At 36.7% G+C, this 22,688-nt stretch overlaps 1 protein-coding gene across 2 annotated transcripts in view; it reads right to left on the bottom strand.

Moving 5' to 3' along the window:
* Window positions 1-14,082: 14,082 nt before the first annotated feature.
* Window positions 14,083-22,688, bottom strand: part of LOC111147257 (Bardet-Biedl syndrome 9) — a 441,623-nt gene continuing 433,017 nt past the window's right edge. Inside the window, exons 22-24 of one of the 2 annotated variants that reach the window (XR_002640607.1) lie at window positions 15,358-15,468; window positions 14,997-15,121; window positions 14,083-14,136 (exon numbers count right to left, since the gene is read on the bottom strand). Coding sequence is in view for 1 of the 2 variants with exons in the window: in XM_022503184.1 (XP_022358892.1) it covers window positions 15,090-15,121; window positions 15,358-15,468 (143 nt within the window). In the remaining variant the exon portion in view is untranslated. Of the gene's footprint in view, window positions 14,137-14,681; window positions 15,122-15,357; window positions 15,469-22,688 lie in introns of those variants that run through there. The other variant, XM_022503184.1, reaches the window with a different exon arrangement.

Here is a 22,688-nt window from a genome sequence, read left to right as displayed (position 1 = left end):
CCAAGGCTGTGAATTTGAATTTGAGACTGAAAGCTGTGGGGATCCACTGAAAAAGAGGAGGGGAGTGGTTGCCTGAAAAACACAACACAGAAAAGACCCCATTGTGCTTAAGTATTTGGGTCATAAGGAGCCAGTGAGAAGAGAGTTGGATCTTTAACTGACACAGGGGTGGGAAACATTGTGGTTTAGTAATCCAATTGAATTTGCTCAACAGGCAGTAAATGCAATTTGCTCTGAACCATAATTATATATGAATTTTATTTTTTCCTCCAAAAATTTCCCAGAAGAATCAATTACACTCTGATTTTAAAAAACAAACAGCATCTGAACTTGTGCACACTGAAGTTCCCTTATCTAGTTTTCTCACCTTATTTATCTTTTGTTCTATTTTAATTTGGATTAAACCCTCCACATATGTGCAAATTAAATGGATTTACTTTTGTCACAGTGCTTGAAGCAGTTTTCACACAGATCTGTTTTGCTTTGCTTATGTCTCAACCATACCCTTTCTGTTTTAATCATTATTTGGCAAGGGATTTTCAGATGTAATTAAAAGCAGCTAATCAAATCAAAAATTTACATGGAAAGTTTTATAAACCTGTGCCACGTTACCCCCAAAAATGTAAATAGTATCAATATGAGAGCTGCACTAGGTTTCACAAATAAGAATATGAACTGTATAAAAGTTCTTGAAGTATAAACTGTTGAACAGAGAAGGCCCAAATCTGAAATTAGCCTTTTTAAGTCTTCTAAATATTTACACAGCAATAAAATACAGAGGAGCTTTAGAGGAATTCAGAGGTAAGAACAGTAGCAAGTGTAATTGTTGATGTTTAATATGCTGATAATGTAAGAAAGACTGTATTTATTTAAGGGAGATTCAGTTGAATACATGGTTTTACAGGAATATAATTTTAACATTAAGTAAGGGTATGTAACCTTGAATAGCTTGACCTGTGAGGTTTAAGTACTTTGTTTCTGATGAAGTTTAATGACTATGTATCTTAAAATTTGTAAGAGGGGAAGAAACAAAATAGTATTGTTTGAGCTTCTACTTATGTGGCAAGCAAGAATCAAACCAAAAGATTTTTATATTTTAGCTCAGCTTAGTCTGCACAGCTGGCTGAGGTAAGCATTTTTTATTCTCTTTAAATATACTAAGAATTGAGTTTCAGAAATTTGTTGACACTTGTTTTATGGCCAAGCATATGATCAACTTAGGTGGATATTCTATGGGCACTTAAAAATTACATGTATTCTGTCATTGTTAAATGTGCTGTTTCATAGATGTTTATTAGGTTGATAAGGTTGTCCATGTCTTCAATATCCTCATTAATGTTCTGTCCATTTGCTCTCTCAGTCAATTTTTGAGAGAACATTATTGAACTCTTGGGACGCCTGGGTTAAGCATCTGCCTTCGGCTCAGGTCATGATTCCAGGGTCCTGGGGTCAAGTCCTGCATGGGACTCCTTACTCAGAGGCAAGCCTGCTTCTCCTTGTGCCTGCTGCACCCCTGCTTGTGCTCTCTCACTCTCTCTGACAAATAAATAAAATCTTAAAAAAAAAAAGATTATTGAAATCTCTAAATTATAACTATAGATCTATTTTTTTTTAGCTGTCAGTTTTTGCTTATGTGTTTTGAAGTTGTTATTGGATGCATACACATTTAAGATTGTTATGTCTTCTTAATGTATTACCCTTTTATTGTTATTACCCTTTTATCTCTGACAATCTGTTTTGAAGTCTACTTTCTCTGATATTTATATAGTCACACCAGCTTATATATGACTAATGTTTGCATGGTGTATCTTTTTCCTCCTTTTATTTTTAACCTAACTGTCCCTTTATGTTAAAATTTTGATCCTTGTAAACTGCATTTATGTAGGTCTTGCTTTTTTAATCCAGTCTGATAAAAATCACAGTCAATGTAATTATCAGTATGGTTGGATAGAAGTCTACCATTTTGCTACTTGTGTTCTATTTTCCCTAGATTTTTATTCTATAACTTTCCTTTCTCTTTTGGATTAAGTATTTCTTAGTATTCTATTTTATGTCCTATAGTGCCTTCTATACCTATTTGTTTGTTTGTTTGTTTTAGTGCTTGCTTTGGGGTTTACTACATACAACGTAAACACATCACAGCCTGTCTTCAAATATTATTATATCACTTGATGTGTAATGTAAGAAGATTACAACAGTATACTTCCAATTCTCCTATCCTTGGTACTACTATATACTTTATTTCTACATATGTAATAAATATTGAAATATGTTATTTTTGCTACAAACATCCAATTTTATTTTAAATGAATAAAATGAAGAACAAGTTTTATATATTTACCTGCATGTTGACTATATCTGGCACTCTTCATCTTTGTGTAGATCTGAGCTTCCATCTGGATAATAAATACCAAAATGTTTTATTTTTGCTACATTTTCTTTTTATTCTTTTCAATGAAAAAAACTGAGGGAAAGGTTTTATATATATATTTATATTTACCTGCATGTTTATTATTTCTGGCACTCTTCATTCCTTTGTACAGATCTGAGTTTCTTTCTGGAATCATTTACCTTCAGCCTGAAGAACTTTTAAAATATTTATTGTAATGCATATCTGCTAACAATGAACTACAAACTCTCTTGGTTGGTTGATAGGAAAATATTTTTATCTTAATTCTTTTTTTGAGGGACATTTTTACTGGATATATAATTTTTAGCTGACAGTTATTCTAGCATATTAAAGATGACATTCCATTGTCTCCTAGTCTGCATTGTCTGCACAGAGAAGTCATCAGTTCTTTTGTCTTTGTTTTCCTATATGAAATGTATCTTTTCCACAGGCTGCTTTTTAAATTCCCTCTTCATCACTGGTTTTCAGCAAATTGATTATGACATGCCTTGGTATGATCTTCTTTATATTTTGTTTGGCATTTATTAAGCTTCTTAGATTAGTGGGTTTACAGCTTTCATCAAACTTGGAAAAATTTCTCCCATTATGTCTTTAAATAGCTTTTTTCCCTTCCCACCCTTCAACCACCAGCTTCCTTCAGGAACTCAAGTTATATGTATTTTAAAAGGTCCTTGATATTTTCACAGATTATGGAGAATCTGTTTATTTTAAGACATTTTTATTTCTGAACTTTGGTTTGAGTAGTATCTATTACTGTCTTCAAGTTAATTAATCTTTTCTTTTGCAATGTCTAATTTGTTTCTTTTGCAGTGTCTAATTGCCAGTGTATTTTCTATTTCATGTATTATATTTTTCTCTAGAAGTTCCATTTGATTTTTTAAAATATTTTCCCTTTCTCTTCTCATTTGATTTTTAGGTGCCATTGGTGACAGATATAAAAATTATTCCAACCATGGGAAAATGTTTCCTAAAATCAACCTGATCATTCCAATAGTAGTTGTATAGTGGAAATGGAAGAGCCACCTTATGAATGTACAAAGGGGAGACTGACTTCTGTATCAGTAGTGATACACTGGCAATATAAATAATAAAAGAAAAAAAAAACCAGAATCAGTAGGCATAATAGATGGTAAACAGGTTTTGAGTCAGAGAGACCTGAATTTATATCCTTAATTCCAACATTTATGTAACTTTGGGCAAATTCCTTAACAGTTTCGTCACCTGAACAATAGAAATAATAACATCTTAATATGGCTGTTAAGAAGATTATATGCTATATGAATAGAACTCAGTGTCTGGTACATAGTATAAACTCAATAAAGGCCCATTCTCATTATTTTATTATTATTTATAAACTTGTACAAATACTTTTCATATCATCTCTGGAAAGAATTTTTATTCTTCTTGTCTTTATCTAAACCATTTGTCTAGACTTTAAGCCCATATAGAATAGGAACCAACTTACTGTATTTGTGCTATTTCAGATAATAATCAACCATTTAAAAATGATAAAAAAGATACAAAGCCATCTTTCTCTAATACATTAGTTGGGCACTTGTTACTTTGCATGAATTGCTGAGAAAATCCTCTCTCAATAAAAAAGCATCTCATTATTGGTGTCAATGAAGCCTAGCAACACATCTTTCAAGAGTGCTGATTAAGAAACACCATTATGGCAAGGCATATTTCCTAAGCCAGGATAGTTTCTGTTTATGATGTTTTAATTGTTGAAATGGGACCTATACCAAACCAGATGGGTTCTCCTCTAGGCACTCATTGAGCTAGATTCCTCTATAATCAGGATGACTCTACATCCCAGTTTATTAATAGTGCCCTCTTTCACTCCCCAAAATGTTCAGATAATCAGTCATATGGTTATCCTATGTATAATTATCATTTACCAACTATATTCTACAACACATTTGGTAGATGTCATATGTATTAAGACCTATATTAACATCTGGAATGTGCAAAATACCACCTGGTAAAGCAAATTACTTATAAGCCAAGCTCACTGTGAATTTAGAGAAAACGCATTGCAAGTTAATTAGAAAATGAAAGAGGGGAACTAGATTTCAACGGTACTGCCAAACAGAGTGTTTACAGGATGAGGAGATACAGATGGGATTGTTAGATCAGAAAGTTAATATTTGCAAAAATTTCTCTCTGCTATTAATCCTTGGCTACAAATGTGGCTACTGTATGGTAATTCCCAAGCGTTGAGGGTGATGTAAGGGAGGTAGTTGGTGGGAGAAGAAATCAAAATCCAAATAGAGAATAGGTATACATAATTAGATAAGGTATTTTCAATATAGTATAACATATAATTTTACATTCAAAGAACAAATATACCCATTGTTTTCTTAAACCAAGGAAAGTAAAATTTAACCAAACCTTCTCTGACAAAGCTATACAGGTATTTGCAAATTGGGGCACATCCCTCACGGACTGAAATTTATCAGAATCTTGAGGGAGATCAGGTACATGAGGTTTTAGTTGCCAGATTTTTTTTATAGTGACATAAATTATGCAACCAAAAGAGTACATAAAACCTAAAAATATGGTTTTTTAAAAATAAGGAAATGGATAAAAGATTTGTTCACTAATCAGTTCAAAAAATAAAACAGGTCTTCTGACGTTCCTCCTCAGTGGTATTTTCTCCTTCCTCCATCTCCAAAAGACAACCTCAATTCTAAAACTTTGTTAATCTCTGCCTTACAGTTTGTCATCTAGGTATATGTCTTAAAACAGTAAGTTGTTGTGTGTTGCCTTTGAACTTTTAATAAACAGGATTATAATGTACACATTCTGTAATTTGCTTCTGTTGCTAAAAAAATGTTTTTGAGACTCATCCATGTTAATCCTAGTAGATTTAATTAACTTTCATTGCTGTATATTAATTCATCATAAGGATATATTATAATTGGTCAATTCTACTATTACTGAATATTTAGATAGTTTGGAGGGTTTCCGCTTATAAGAATGCTTCTGTGAACATTCTTATAAGTTTTTCTTAGGCATGACTGCAAGATTTCCTCTAGGGTAGACATCTAGAAATGTAATTCCTGGTTATAGTTTATGTGGACATGCAACTTTGCTAAGAAATGCCAAACTCTTGGGTTGAGCCAATGGATACTCCTACCTCCAACAGATGTGGGTGTTTGCTGTTCCATATCCTTTCCAAGCATTGTTATTTTAGACTTTTTCATTTTTTCCTACCTAGTAGATGCAAAATCTTATTGTGGCTTAATTTGCATTTATTTGATTATTTAATGAGATTATGCTTTTAAAATTTCATTTTTAGCATGTTATTTCCATTCTGCAAAAAAACATCTTTCATGGTTTTGCTTGTGTTTCTATTAAGATGTCTCTTTCTTATTCATTTGTTTAGGGGGTCCTCATACATTCTGGATACTAATCCTTCACTGGTTATATGCATTGGAAATATTTCCTCCCATTTTGCGAAATGATTTTCATTTTCCTTATAGTGTCTTTTAATGACCATAAATTTTTAATTTTAAATTTTTTTTTTTTTTTTTTTTTTTTTTATTCATTTGACAGAGAGAGAGAGAGATCACAGGTAGGCAGAGAGGCAGGCAGAGAGAGAGGGAAGCAGGCTCACTGCTGAGCAGAGAGCCCGATGCGGGGCTCGATCCCAGGACCCTGAGATCATGACCTGAGCCAAAGGCAGAGGCTTTAACCACTGAGCCACCCAGGTGCCCCCATAAATTTTTAATTTTAAAGCAATTCAATTCAACAATAGTTTCCTTTATGACTATGATTTATTAAATTAAGAAATCCCTCACTAACCTGGGGTCATAAAAATATTCTCTTACATGTTTTTCTAACATACTTATAGTTTTTTCTTTCACATTTAGGTTTTTAATCCAACTGAAATTGATTTTTCCGTATGTTAAAGTGTGAGTAGTACTTCAGTAATTTCATTTTTTCCCAATATGGTTATACAATTGCTTCAGCACCATTTATAAAAAGCCCATTCTTCACCCATTGTTAGGCAATATCTCCTTCATGTTTGGACATATCTGTTTCTGGACACACTATTATGTTACATTGGCCTATTAGTATATACCAGCATTAACTGCCCACTGCCTTAAGCTTTAATTAGACTTGACATTTGGTGGAGCAAGTTCTTCAGTAGTGACTGTTTTGGGGTGAATCAGATTGTTAAAGTCTATAAAAAGTCCTGCTGGGATTTTTTTTTTTTTTTTTTTTGAATAGCATTAAAAATCTATAAATCACTATTATTCCTAGTTTTCTTAGAACATGTTCTCTTTCTCCACTAATTTAAGTTTTATGAATTTTTAAAAGATTCACTTATCTATTTGAGAGAGAAAGAGTTAGAGAGTGAGAGTAGGGGGAGGGGCAGAGTGTAAGAACTCCCAAGCAGATTCCCTGCTGCATAAGGAGCAATCCCCATGATCTGTGAGATCATGACCTAAACTGAAATGAAATCAAAAGCCAGATGCTCAACTGACGAGCCACCCAGGTGCTCCTAAGTTCTATGAATTTCTAAATAAAAGGTTTACATATTTTTGTGAGACTTTTCCCTAGGCATTTTATATTTTTATTGACAATTTAAGTACTATCCTTATTGTTAAAATTTCATTTTCTAACTTCCAGTTGTTACTGAAGAGACATAAAATTCACTTTTACATATTGGTTTGGTGCCCAACAAACTCGCTCTTAATATAAAAATAGTTTATCTGTAATTCATCTGCAATTTAGATGGGGAGCTTTCTATATAGACAATCATAATATGTACAAATAATGACAATTTTGTACTTTCCTTTCCAATCCACATATCTTTAAATCATGTTCTTTTTCTACTACTGACTGGGATCTCCTGTAAGAAATTAAAGGAGTGGTTTCTTGAGAGTGATGGCCAAGAGTCCCAACCCTCATCCCCTCATAGAAACATTTTAGCAACTACTCATGAACGAAAATAGTTCTAAGAAAGCTCCAGGGTATAAGTAAGAAGCTGCAGCAACCCAGTGCAGCACAATTACTGGGGATGGCTGCATAGAAAATTGTAGGAAACATTTATCTGCATTGCCCCATCTCTGAGGGCAGCACAAACTGGTGCCAAGAGGGACCCTCTAGCTCACAAGTTCCCCTCATGGGAGAAGTGGAGAATAGGAGGACCCCAGCAGCCTTTATCACCACCATAGACACCCACAGCCTTTGCCACATAGGATCTCTACAGTCTTTTCATGGCTTGATAGCTCATTTCTTTTTAGCACTGAATGTTATTCCATTGTCTAGATGTACCACAGTATATTTATCCATTAACTTACTGAAAGACATCTTGGTTGCTTCCATTTGGGGACAATTATGAATAAAGCTGCTATAAACATTTATATGCAGGTTTTTTTGTGTAGACATGAATTTTCAACTCATTTGGGTAAATATGAAGGAGCACAATTACTGAACTGTATGTTAATTATGTTTAGCTTTTGTAAGAAACTTCCAAATTGTCTTCCAAAGCAGCTGTACCACAATGCATTCTCACAATGAATGACTGTTCCTGTTGCCCCACATTCTCACCAGCACTTGGTGTTGTTAGTACTGTGGTTTTGGTCACTCCGACAGAAGTGTATTTGTATCTTGTTGTTTTAATTTCCAATTCCCTAGTGACATATGTTGTTGAGCATATTTTCATACACTTATCTGCCATTTGTGTATCTTCTTTGGTTACATGTCTGTTGAGGTTTTTTGTCCATTTTTAAAATCAGGATGTTTTTTTTTTTCCCCCTTCTTGCTGAGTTTTAAGAGTTCTTCATATATTTTGGGTAACCGTTTTTTATCTGTGAAGACAGGTCTGTGGCTTGTCTCATCATTCTCTTGACAATGTCTTTCATGGAGCATAAGTTTTTAATTCCAAAATCCAGCTCATCAATTTGCTCTTTCATAGTTCATATCTTTGGTTTTATACCTAAAAGCCATCACCATACCTAAGATAACTTAGATTTTCTCCTACGTTATCGTCTAGGAGTTTAATGGTTTTGTGCTTTACATTTAGATTGATGAGCCATTTTGAGTTACTTTTTGTCATGTTTGTCAGGTCTTTGTTTAGCTTCCTTTTTTTTTTTTTTTTTTTGCATGTGTATGTCTAGGAGATCCAGCACCACAGACTGCACAATCGAAGATTACAAGAGAGATTATATGAATTAATGCCATTGTGGGGATCAATTATATACATGCAAATGACGGTAGGGACTTAAATGAAGAACAAAGGCAGGCAAGCATCAGAGGAGGTGATGAAATTGGAAGCCAGCCTGGAGAAAAGTACATCACTGTTACTGGGATGGAAAGAAAGGACCAGATCCAGATGGCATTGGTTTCAGAAGTAGAGTGAAGTGTGTGTGTGTGTGTGTGTGTGTGTGTTTTATGATTTGTTATTGACACTTTGAGAAAAGTTGAAAATAAATCCCAACTCTCATTCTCTACCCATCCTATGTGTGATTAAAGTCTGGGGAATGTTTAATGTTTTTTCACAGAATTACTTGTTAATTGCTTTTTTTTTTTTTTTCATTTTTGTGAGCTGCTGAGTGTGAAAGATGAGGATTACACACCATCATTTTCCCCAAGGAATGAATAAATCCTTAATTTTATCCCAAAAGACTTAGTAAAATAAAAGCTTCAGTTTCCTTACTTATGACTAGAGACCTAAAAAAGATTTCTTAATTTTCATCCTCAAAAAAGTAACTTCTCACCTAAATGCAGGAAGATAACATGAAAAGACTGAGTGAATAATACAAACCTAAACTTCACTAAATGGTTAAGTGACTAGAGTCTGGGCTTAATTAGTACTCTGTCTTATGTGAGAAGATAGTTTCTACATCTTTTGTTTACATAAAAGCATTCAGTTTCAACTGTTCCCCATATTCAGATGATCTTCATGTTTTAAAGGAATGCCTGGCACATAGAAATGGGAGTTTTCAAGTGATACCATGAGCTTCCCTCTCTGAAACTGGTACCAGGTGGAAAAAAAACATTGATTACTGTGGCCAGTTAAACAGAGTTTAGCTAAATTAATAGCACTTTAACCCTCACTCTCACCAATTTGATGATCCTAGAGCCAATAAAGCAGCTGTGGTCCTCTCAAAGTTGATAGCCTACTTTGTACTTTTTATCTAACATATATCCTTCAGCCAGCTGAGATGGAGGACTGATTTAATCCATTCGGTGGCTTCTCTTGGGGTAGCTGCTGATAAGGGTTAGCAGAACTGTCCCTGAATATGCACGTTGCAACATCTTGCTACAGAATCAAGGCCATACACTAGAGAATAGCTCTGCTAGTCCATATGGCTTGTTGATACCTCTAAGGGAAAAACTAATTACCAAAAATGAAAAGTGGAAGTGTACTTAGAGTTGAGCCCAAAGCTAGGCACATTGGAAGAGACTTAGAATGTACTTAACAGTTTCAATACTTCCTTACAAAATCTGCCCTCCTCACTCCCAAGCACATAGTCTTGTCTCAGACAATTTTTGCAGTTATATTTTATGGGAGAAAAAAAGCAAATGAACTCTTCAAAGCATACTTTCTATTCTGACCCTAACGCTATAACAGAGGTAGATTTACCGTGACACTAATGAGGCTTAAACTTCCGGGCACTTTCCTTATCTAGGAAATATACATGGTCATACGCTTTTATAAAATCTGCAAACGCTATTTTAATTATAATTGGTAAAGACCTCTGTCTCTTCCATATTTCTTCCCCTAGTATCGGGCATTGGAGCAGCTGTGGTCTTGGGAATCTGACTAAGGGGAATTGAGTTGGGGAGACATTCAACTTGGGCTAATGAGATGTAATTATGTGGCTTACAGTCAACTTTGAATACGGTTAAATTATTGCTAGCTGTTCTGCTGCAGGGATGGATTCTACTGCCCATTGTTCCTCCTTACTGTCATGAGAGGAAAGGTGCAGAGCAAAAGGCTGCAGCACTAGATGAGAAATGGCACCAGAAGGGTAAGTCTGGTGGAGATAAACCATGGTTTAAAACATATGGAATCTGACATTCTGAACACCAGACATCTAAAGTGTAAGTAGATTCCTGTTTCAGGGACACCAAGTGAAAGTGGATGTTCTTGCCTGTGAGGTATATTTGGTAATTCAGAGTGTAGAATTACAGACCCCTTGTCCAATAACATCCTTTGTCACACAGCTCCTATATAAAAATCAATACAAATTATTCTGCTCTAAGCAAGAAAACTGTAACAAAAACATTTTCAAATAATGCCATGATTAATGCATTAAGATGAGATGATAAATTTTAAATAGAATAAACAGACTCCTGAATTGCTTAACAACCACCTAATGAAGAAGAGTGAATCATATGAAGACAATGGAGAAATATTTAATATGTGGCTGCTCTGACATATAATTCTGCTGCTGATGAAGATGAGGACCACTTCAGTGAGGACAATGATGACAAATTGGTTAAGGAGAGTTATCAAGTCAATGGCTATTTAAAATTTGTTGCTGAATAAGAAAACTTGAAATGCCCTGAAATCTTATATTGTGCATATGAAAGAAGCTTGATGAAGGTTTTCCTAAATATATTAATAATCCTGAAAACTTATACACTCTAATAATTTATAGAACAGAAAAAACTTTTATAAACTATCAGTAACTTTTTAGATGTTTGGTCAACAATGCCAGAGGAAAATTAAGTTATCTTTTAATTCACTCTACAGAAAATGAAATTATAAAACTGTTGATAATTGAAGATGTAAACAAAGAATATGCGGCCAAAAATCTGTAGAAGTATTAAAAAGCTATATGAATCAGTTAATAATATAAATATATTATTTTTGTGGATTTTGTGATAGATCTTTTTGTCAATTGTGAACTTTTTACAAATGTGTAATTTGTTCTTATTCTTTTTTATTCTAAATAAACATACCTTAGGATCTAATGTTGTATTAGAATTTTTCTTTTTCTTTAAAGGTGCTCCAAAATGTACACATTTCAGATACTCAAAAAATCTGAATCCTATGTTCAAATCACTGTCACCTAAGTGTTCATGGAAAATAAAAGGTCATAGAGTATTGAATTTATAAGAATCATACCTCTCTTTAAAGTCAAATTTAAGTAAATATAGTAGAAGAGTCTTTTTAGCATCTTCTTAGCATAATCTGCAAAAACAAATTAGGAAAGTAAGATCACAGATTTCTCCATTATTCTATGAGATTGATCAAGAGATTGATTCACTACACTAATATAGCAAGAATTTACTAAACAGCATAAATAATCCAAGAAAAGTTGTGTCCAAGAAGTTTGCAAATCTACCCCAACTGGAAAGAAAAATTCAACTTCTGAAATAGAGTAAGTGAGGGATACTGTGTTTTACAAGAGGCAGGGAGTTCAGGACTTTTCAAGAGGGAAACTTGACTACCAGCAACAGTAACTAGAAAAATCTTGAGATGTGCCGATATTGATTTATTCACACCCACCTGTTACAGAAATGATTTAAGATGCTTAGAAGAACCTGTCGTTCGACAAGAGAGAAGATAGTGAAAAAAGGAGCAAAATAAAAAGAGAAATAAGGAGCCAGAAAATGGGACTAAAAGGCATGACCCACAAAATCTTCCCTAGTGTTCTAAAAGGGCCTCAAATGCAGCTCTTAGTATCCAGATGAAGAGATAAATTTATTCAGAATGAGCTTTGGAGGAAGGATTTGGGTCTGGGTTGAATATAATTAAAATAAAACAACAGCAACCTGAGAACGAGGGCTTTGCAACATTTTTCCCACAGCAGCCCGAACAGAGACCCTCTCTCTGGCGCATAGATGAAACACTGGGGGATGTGATCACTCTAACAGGCATCTTACTCTGATTAGGTCTTGGCAATTGTGCTACACTGTAAGTTACACCTTTTAAAGTCCAACTCAGCAAAACCCTTAACACATGGGATGTCACACAGCTTCCATAATTCGGCCATAAAAACAGAAAATAACACCAGCTAATTCAACATTGCATAAATAAAAAGTCTATAAAAAGGACAGCATCTGACATAATCTAAAGTGCGTAATGAGCCTTGTGTCCTTTTGTATTGCTCTTTCAGAAACCTCTGTAATATTTTCATATTTAATTGATATTTTGCTTTTTGCATCAGAATATGTTAAGGACATAAAGAAAAACTATAATTTTCAATATAATCTTAGGGTCCTGTTACTGCTATAAATCATAATAATCCTGTTATTCTGATGATAATACATCTACTCTGAACCTTTGAGAATTATTGGAGCACAACATCAAAGAAGTTTCTCTAAAACTCATGCTATTGATATGCCAAATGCTAAGTAACAAGAGTATATTACCAATTATTTTTTATATAACTAGCACTGATATCCTAAATGATATACACAAGGATGGGATCTGTTCTCTTATTATGAGAACAATACATATTCATTAAAGAATACTCTGAAAATACAGATCAGCAAAGAGAAGAAAATTAGAGATTGTAAGGTACAACCCAGGCTGAAAACCCCCAGTTTGGGTGCCTCCCATCAGCCTGTCCCTCATCAGCTCTCTGACCATTTTGGACACACCCTTAATCTCTGAACAGGAGGCCATGGATAATACCTGTTGGCTCATAAGAAGGACATTGGAGCCATGGCAGATGACCACTGTCAATCCTGTATTTATATAATGCTTCTAAAGGAGTTTAAACACTCCTCACATACATTTTATTTTGATTTTTCTGCCCATCTTCACCTACATTTTTATGTGATAGGGAATCATGTATACTGTAACAGACTACTGACTAGTCAGAGGCAACTATTAAAAAAAAAAAAAGAGGTCTTGTTGCTTAACTACTCTTAATCCAGAGAATAATTTTTTTTATGTAATGTAATTACAACAAAGCCATTCATAACATATCTGATGTTCTTCAACTTGAGGGAACTCCTGTGGTTCCAGGTATACTTGACCTGGCTAGTTCCTTGCGAGCTGGGGAACCAAAAAGCTTAGAGAATGGGGGCGATTGCGGCATAGACTCTATAACTGACTTGCCTCTCTTGCTTCTGTACATATAGATTTAAGTGGGCATAGCACACCTAACAAGAGCCCAACTTGTGCTCACATGGGATGGGAACATGTCTGGCCATGTCTGAATGACTGCTGTGGGAATGGGCAAGGCTAATTACAAGACTGCTAAAGAATCTTTGGGGAAAGTTAATCATCCTAAAGCAGAGCCCAACAGGAGGCACCAAGCATTGTCTTCATCTTCATCATCAGTGAAGGAAGAGAAAAACTGATCAAGGCAGATGAACACAGAAACATAAGAGAGAAAAAGAGTTAAAGAAAGATAGAAGGACACATACAAAGAGAGCGTGACTCAAAAAAAGAAAAAAAGACAAAGACAAAGGAAAACAGAGATTAGTACATGGACATATGCACAGCACAAAAAACAACCACAGGAACCAACACCCAAAAATTAAAAAAAAAAGGAAGAGAGAGAGAGGCATAACACAGAAACACCTTTTTAAGAAGTAATATACTTGTCTTATAACCTTTCTTGAATGAAGTTGTTAAAGATGATCAGAAGCATTGCATTTCTGAAACTACAGTCATTTGCGGAGCCATGACATCTTTTACTGGTCCCCACATGCTGGGTGAAATTAACCTAATGGTTGATTCTGGTCCAATGTCCACTTCCATGCTTGACAATTAAAAAATATTACATCTTCTGCTGCATCTCCTAAAAAAGAATGCTAGAAATAATAAATAATACATCCTCTGCAGTTCTTTGACATTTCACATATAGAAAAACCATGAAACAGATCCCCCTTTATGCTGACTGACAGGCATTCTAAAACTGGCACAGACTTATTTTTAATTTATTTAAATCAGTCTGGAAATTGTAATTTTAACTTGAAATTGGCAAAATCTCTTTTATTTCTTGAATAGAAAAACCTTACATTTTAATTCTAATGTGTGAATCCTTTTAAAATCTGAATTTTTAAAAGGTGTCACCATGGGGTAATCTAAGAGGATGTTAATATGCTATCTTCCCTAAAAATATTTTAACATTTTCCTACAATACTAAAAACTTACCTTCTTCCATTTTTAGGTTAATAGAGTAAATAGATCATACGAATATTGTGGTTTATTTATAAAACAATTATATTCAAGTCTTACCATGGAGTAGCAAAATTTTCAATTCCTTTCAGTTTTTTTCCTTTGAAGAAAATACGTAGCAAAACCAACTATAAAACCCTCTAATTATAAATTAAATCCAAGATATTGTTGGACAATGAGATGCTTTATTAAATTTGATACATTTACTATATAAGAATTCTGTGAGGAAAAAAGGGGGGTATCAAATTACTTTGGAGCTAGGTCTCTGCATTATAAAGTATGTCCCCAAAAGATGTCCTCTCACCATACCCGATGGCTATAAGCATACAGATCACCAAAAAGCAGCAATAGCTTTTCCTGGTAAGACAAGTTTCAACTGACCTGCCCATGGTATTACAAGTTCTCCTAGCAAAATAAAAAAAGTCCCAATCCCCATGTCTACATAGTATCATCTCCAAGCAGGTGAGATGGATGAAGCACCTGGACCAGCCCTACATCTGTGCTTGGCATGAGGTCCTCACACAGGATCAACCTTGGGAAGGCCATCTTCCCCTCATCCAGACTCTACTTGAACTATTCCGAGACTCCTTGGAGGGGTGAAACGTCTAGAAAAAAGAAAGCGAGAGAGAGAGAGAGAGAGAGAGTGAGAGAGAAAGAGAAAGAGGTTTCAATATTGAAAGGAATATACAAATGATCAAATTCAGCTGCACCAATGTTGAGGGGAAGGATGGAGAAGTTGGAAAATAAGCAGCTTTGCAAAATGTTCTCTGGTATGACAAGAACTGACCAGAGGTGCCACTGCCCCTGACATATCATTGATGAAAGCCACCCATTTTCTTACCAGGCATGGGCGTCTCTGCAATGAGGTGTTTGTGGTTGGTAAACAGTTCAGTGGAATCTTGTTCTATTGATCTTTCCTCTAAGTCTGATTCTGGGATGGTAGTACAGCCACCTAGTTGGAAAAAATATATACAGTATTTTAAGCAGTGTGTAGGAAAATCTGCCTCTCCACACGGCAACCACATGCTTAAGAACATACCAACCATAAAGATAACAAACGATGTGAAAACAATCTTCAGGAGCAGACCAAAAAGAATAATTTCAAATGTCTCTCTTTGGTGAAAAATACTGGGAATGAGTAATTGCCCCCAAAGACATCTTTGCAACACTTAGATCACTTAGCAACAACAGCAGTGGTGTTGTCTTTAAATTTATTCTTTTTGAATTCAGAAAGTACATATGTGATATCTGTAATATAAGGGCACCTCAGCAGGAATTCTCTCTAATACCAGAGCATCAGAAGCTATAAAAACCAAAGCACATCGCCCACAGCTATGAAACCTTTCTTGAGCAAAGAAGGTTGCTGGTGTCCTGAGATGGTGACTGTGGTGGTATTTCTCTGGACTTTGATTCTACCCCTGCACCTCACAGTACAGACACAAACACCTCATAATTCAACAGCAAAGCCATATGCTGCATTGCGGAAGCTTTCAATTCCAAGTCAAATCCACAGTGACTTGAGGATGATCCAGAACCACTGCACTTTTAAAATACTGGGTATAAGTCATTTGATATTATTCACCAAAATCTTGTAGGGGAAACTCGTATAAGAATTTTTTGACTGTATCTGTAACTTGATTTGACTCATTTGCTATCATTTTCTGGAAAATGTACGGACATGCTGTATACTATACAAATTTTTTTTGTTCCCAAAGCCATTCTTCTTGTTAATGTAGTGTGATTTTTTTTTTTCCTTGTCTGAGGCTTCTCACACATGGAGTCCAAAGCCTCTGTGCTCAAGTTTTGCTTATGCATGAGGGGGTTTATAAGGAAAGACAGGGTATCGAAGCACTGATTTGTAAACCACATGATTCAAATGAGAGGGAAGTGGGAAGATCCCACGTCTGGAGGAGAAGACACCTTACCACTCATTCCTCTGCATCAACGCTGAAAAAAGAAATTGGTGCCAAGGGAAACTTGAGAGAAAAGCATTTCCACATTCATCAAATAAGAATTAGAGGTAGCCTCAGAGGTTCCCCAACAGGATATGTTAGAATTCTCCAACAGCGCAATGGTATTTGCCTGGCTGTATCTGAAAACGGCGAGGGTCTCATCCAGAAGCAGGACCAGGCTTATTTTTAATTTCTTTCCAAAGCCTGTATATCATGGTAACAATGATTATTACTGAGTACTTTCTAAATGCTAGAAACCCTGTCCATATTATCATGAAATAGATAATATTATTCTCCTCTTACAGATAAGAAGATAGATCTCATGAGATGTAGTAACTTGCCAGGATCACACAGCTCCTAAGGAGGCAGGAATAAGGCCCAACTCACAGCCAAGACTGACAACTCCCAAAGCACATGTCACCTGACCACTTACTTTATGGCTCCTCAGTTGCAGCATTAGTCAAAGAGGTACTGTGGCTGCAGGTCTCAGGTGTCAGCAGGTTTTTTGTTTTTTTTTTTTTTTAAAGATTTTTTTTATTTATTTGACAGACAGAGATCACAAGTAGGCAGAGAGGCAGGCAGAGAGAGAGAGAGGGGGGGGGAAGCAGGCTTCCTGCAGAGCAGAGAGCCCGATGTGGGGCTCAATCCCAGGACCCTGGGATCATGACCCGAGCTGAAGGCAGAGGCTTTAACCCACTGAGCCACCCAGGCGCCCCAGGTGTCAGCAGGTTTTATTCCACCTGGCAATCCACTGAGTGTGATGGCAAGGAGCACCGCTTAGAGTACTGTGAGGCCAGTGCAGGCTCTGAGGTGCTGGGACCTTGGAGAAGTCCAAGAGATAGCACCCTTCTCCTCTTGACCCCTCACCCAATTGAGATAAAAAGTAGGGCATGTGTGGTGAGGGAGAACCAATGATACCAATGATAGGGAAGAACAGAAAGAAGGAGTGTGCTCCTTGCAGAACAGAATCTGAACTCAAGAAAAAAAAAAGGACTAAGAATGGCTTGGTTCCTCATTGCACACTCACAAATCAGGTTAAGGCATCCCTGAGGTAGAGGGAGGGAGGAAGCTATCTTCACACACAAGGAAACCTCAGTATACCCAGCCAACAAATGGGAAGACTGTAGTGATCAGTTAGTGGTGTCTGCCACATTTGTAGAGAGGCAGGTCTCCACTGATTAAGTAGTGTCCACCTTTTTTATTCCAGCTGACTCAATAATGATGCAAGACAGAGGATAAAGACTTAAAAGCACTTCCTAGTTCTTTAATCACACAGACATGAAAGGACAAGTCAGTCATTACAGACTATGAACAACTTATGTTATTTCTTCTTTCTTCCTGGCACAAAAATTTTTTTCCTTGTCCTTAGTACAGTGAAATTTTTAAAAAAATCTCTCAAATCCCACTGCAGGGCTGACCAGTCACTTGCCCTGGGAATCCCATCCCCCTTTTTTGGGATGTCTCCATGTAGTCAGGCTGAACAACCATATGCCTAGAGTTTCTGCCCTCCTGGTTTGGAAGAAAGAATAAGGTATGGGATCTGACATCCTGACCAATGGAAAATGGGAGAAGGGAAAAAGCTGGCAGAGAATTTCCCTCCTGCCTCTCCTTAGGAAGACTCTGAATTATTACTTTTATTTTACCAACCTCCAGGAAAGTACTGTATGCTGGGTAGATGTACCTGCTGGGTCTCTTCATGGCTCTTTGAGACAAGTGGTCACCAGCACAGGATGAAGTACTTTATATTATATTGGACATTTCCTTCACTCCCTTACTTTTTCCTCATCCTCCCTTCTCTGACTTTGCCAAATAAACCAGCATTTTAATCCTTGCCTCAGGCTCTGCTTTATTGCAAAAATCACTGATACTGGAAATAGTTCTAAAAAAACAGGCCTTCAACACAGAATTTGGAGGTTAGATTGCCCACCTATGTGTAAGAAATAGGGGCTCCATGGGTGGGAGCAAACAGGATGGGCATAACCCTGTTATGTAATTATGTAAGCTTTCATCCATGGCTAACTGGAATGAAGTGCATGTAGACGTCAAGACTGGCAGATTGAATAGCTGTGGGGTGGAAATATTTATAATTATAAGCATTCCTGAATAGGGCGGCTGCTTCTGATGACCAGATATGTTGAGAAAAAAAAGAAAATGGCAAGTTTGGTGAAGTTAATAGGCAATGAAAGGCACATCCTTAAAGTCAAAGGTCACTTAGGCCTTGCTAGTTTAAGTGAGATCATTGGACCCCACAGCACTGGATATCACCAGGGAGTTTGTTAGAAATGTGGAATCCTAGTCCTTGCCCCACAGCTACTAAAACTGAATCTGCCAAGGACAGATGAGTATAACTGATGAGATTTTTGCTAAGAAAAAAATACTTGTTTGTTAAAAATGTCAGAATAAATAGTAACACAAAAATAAAACATAAAACTTCCAGACTATCAGAGACCCTCTAAAGCCCATCCATGGAAGTGGAGTCTGGGTTCCACAGACGGCGGATGAAGTACCCTTGGCTTAGAGCCTGTGTCATCAAAGGATAAGAAGAAAAACCACAGCTGGATGAAATCATCCAAACACACATTGTGTGTGCAGAACATAAGAGCCAATAGGCAAAAACAATTGAGAGCCAGGGACCTCCTGATCTGGAAATCATAGTACTATGGACTTAGTGTATTCTGGGCACCTGGGTATGAATTCTCAGTGCATTAGCTTACTCAATCCTCAGGCAACCCTATCAAGAAGGGTTTATTGGCCCCATTTTACAATTACGAAAGTATTGATATTAACTTGTGTTTTTTCTTCAGCTTTCCCTCCCATATGCCTCTTCCCCCCTAATTTCTCCAGGCCATTTTGTGTTTCCTTGCCTTAGAAATTTGTACTGGGGCCATATCAAAAGTAATCTGAAAATACTCTTTTCTAGCCTTAGTCTTCCCAAAGCCTGAGCTCATGGAAGATACGAAAGTATCTCTGGGGAAAGATTTTCTCTAGTGGTAATTCAGGGGGTAAAGAGAGCCAGGCTGGACCACTCCAGGGGAGCAAGCCATCAAGTGATGGAGATGCAGGCACAAGGAGGGCTAGGCATCAGGAGCCCCAACCTCAGCAAGGACTTGCTCACCCACCAAGCCTCTGCTGTGGGCTTAGGCAAAGAGGCTGTAGACAGTACTGCACCCTCATTTTTTTGAGCTCCAGGGAGACAGGAGCCAGGGGAGGCAGGGTGGGCAATAATAACTGAGACTGAATTTCCCATCTTCTTGTTCATAAAGAAAAAAAAGAAAAGTTGGCATTTTTGCATCCCTTACTTAGCTTTGCAAGACTAAGTGTCAGGCCTGCTAGAAAGTCTCAATTTATTAAATGTAAACCTAGAGATTACCTCACTTGCCAGAGGTCACACAGCAAGTCTATATGAGCTGTAGCCCAGCTCTTCCCATGGCAGCCAAGCTTCTCAAAAGGAGCAGTTTTTAAAATTTCTAATCTATCTAAACTAATACTTTTGTAAAATGTTCATAACAATAAAAGGAATTACTAGAAAAATGAAATAAAAATATAACACCCCTCATCTATTAGTAGTAGATTTAATCTTTGTAAAGTACTCTGTCAATTGCTAAAAGTTTTCTAAACACTTACTCTCAATTTCAGATTCACAAAAAAGTCTACAGGCAGATGTCAGTCTTCTGGCCACATTTTGTTTTTTGTTTGTTTGTTTGTTTGTTTAAAAGATTTTATTTATTTATTTGACAGAGATCACAGGTAGGCAGAGAAGCAGGCAAAGAGAGAAGAGGAAGCAGGCTCCCTACTGAGCAGAGAGCCCGATGCGGGGCTCAATCCCAGGACTCTGGAATCATGACCTGAGCCAAAGGCAGAGGCTTTAACCCACTGAGCCACCCAGGAGCTCCTTCTAGCCACACTTTGAACAGCAGTGACATGAGATATGGTCTACCTTAATTAATGCAACATACAGAATTAGAGTTTAGGAATAATAATTCAGCAAACTCCTAATTATCTAAAGTTCAGATAGCCAGCAATTTTATTTTGGCAACAACAGGGGCTTCTCACTTCTCTGTTCTCTTCAAATATCTGGCTGGCGGCTCCCTCACTGCATAGTGTCCAGAACAGCCCCCATTTCCCTAGCAGGGAGATGTCCATGTTCTCCAATACCTGTTGCTGCCACAAAAACGGGGCTCCGCTTTTATTTCTGTGCTCTTTTATAAGAGGAGATTCATTAAGAAGAACTGAGATCAGGAGTTGGAGCTCTGGGAACACTGTAATAAGAGAACAATGTTGTAAGTGGTAGCTAACCCCTGCAGGTAACCCTGCAGGTAAAATTGTAAAATGTGAAGCATGTATCATGAATTGTGAATTATCAGCATAGGAGCATTTGGAACAAGGTAGTCTATAAATTGGAGACTACGCCAATGATGTTTAGAAAGATCTTTCTGAGGCAGTTTACTACACCGCCTATTCCTCTGAACTGTTACCAAATTATGCACAAGCTCATTTGTGTTAACCATACCTAGCTGTAAAAATTTATTTTCTTGCAAGTAATAACCCATTAATACATATAGCAATCCTCATGTAGCCAGGAAACTACTTAAGTAAAAAAACCTTACCCAGAATTCTGAATAGGAGTTCACCCTAAATTTACAAAGATGATGCAACTCTAGCATTTTTTAGGGAGTCCAAACTATCCTCAAACCTGTCTCTGCATTTAAAAGCAAACTATGAAATGGTTGAACTTCCTCCTTAACCGGGTGGAACATGTTTTCTCAACAAGGGAATTACACTAGGATTTCCTACCCACTGTCAGAAAAACAAACAAATAAAAATAACAATAAAAAAGAGCTCAGGTTCTCTCCCTAGGTTGCTACTGTGGCATTAACTATTAAGTTATAGAATTCAAAGGTCAAGACAGGAAGCCAGGTAGAAACAAATGTGACTATCCTCTGGAATACTAGATAGAGATCAAAATCAGACTGCAAAGTAAACATTGACATGCCAATAAATGTGGAACCAGCTAGCTGGCGAGAGAGAAAAGTAAAGCCCTCATCTGTAGTGTCTGTGCATGTCCATGGTGTAAATATTCCCACCAGGGCCAGTTTCAAGCAAGCAAAGTGACATCACCGACTAAGCCTGGCAGAGCTGCACATAGTTAGCACTTTCACCATAGACTCTGTAGACAACAACCACCTTGAGAGCATAGAGTAAAATAGTAAAGAGTTCTGAGGTATATTATCTTTCTTCCAGATACAATGTATTTGATAATAAATGTACAGAATTTAGTTTTTAATAACAGCTGAATTTATCAACTAGCTCACAGAATTGCTAAAAATTCAACAATTGGCTCTCATGAGCTGGTGAGAGCCATCTCTGGCACTGAAGGTGGGCATGGTGTAGGGGGTTTAATGTTGTGTTTTGAGTCCTCAATTCAAACTGTGGCACTGCATTTATGAGCCAACCAATCCTCCGGAGCAAGTTATTTCACTTAAATGAGCTCCAGTTTCCTTATCTATAAAAAAGAGATTATGGCATCCCTCCTTCATAAGAGAGAAATTGATGTGTGCGTGAAAAACACAGTAAGTCTTGACTATATTTTCAGATAAAAGTCAAGAATACTAAAAGAAGAGTAAATAGGCCAAGATAAAGGTCCCTAAAGGTGGGAGTCTGAAAGGGTAGGGTTCACACAGGCCGAAGCACCTACGGGCCAAGACATAGCTCTGCAGCAAGAAAAGAAAGTGCCCAGAAACCTTAAACATGTGGCCACCTCTGAAATGGACTACTCTTTTACTCATGCCCTATCTTACACCTTTCCTTCTACTTGATCAGCTGAATTCTAATATTTGATCTTATCCCTATATGAATCCTGGTGGCCCAGCTTACCTGCCTCACCGTCTACCTTAACCCAAATAGTCTAAACCAGGGGTTGACCAGATAGATTATTTTTTAAACTCTGCAGGCTATCTGATCTCTGGAGCAACCACTCGATTTTGCCATTGTACTGCAAACTCAACCAAAAATAATATGTAAACATGATTAGCATTGGTTGTATCCCAATAAAACTTTACTTACTAGAACGGGTAGTAGGCCAGAGTTAGCCCATAAACCATAAATAGTTTGTCAATCCCTGGGCTAATCCAAGGCTCCCAGAAAGTCACTCTTCATATAGTATCCTAACTCTAAAGGATCCCAGAGGCATTTATCACTGTTAGATTACCTTATAGTATTA

This window comes from Enhydra lutris, unplaced genomic scaffold (assembly GCF_002288905.1).
Source record: "Enhydra lutris kenyoni isolate GAN:26980312 unplaced genomic scaffold, ASM228890v2 scaffoldscaffold16, whole genome shotgun sequence".
Classification (NCBI taxonomy): domain Eukaryota; kingdom Metazoa; phylum Chordata; class Mammalia; order Carnivora; family Mustelidae; genus Enhydra; species Enhydra lutris.
This window is presented reverse-complemented; position numbering and strand designations above follow the sequence as displayed.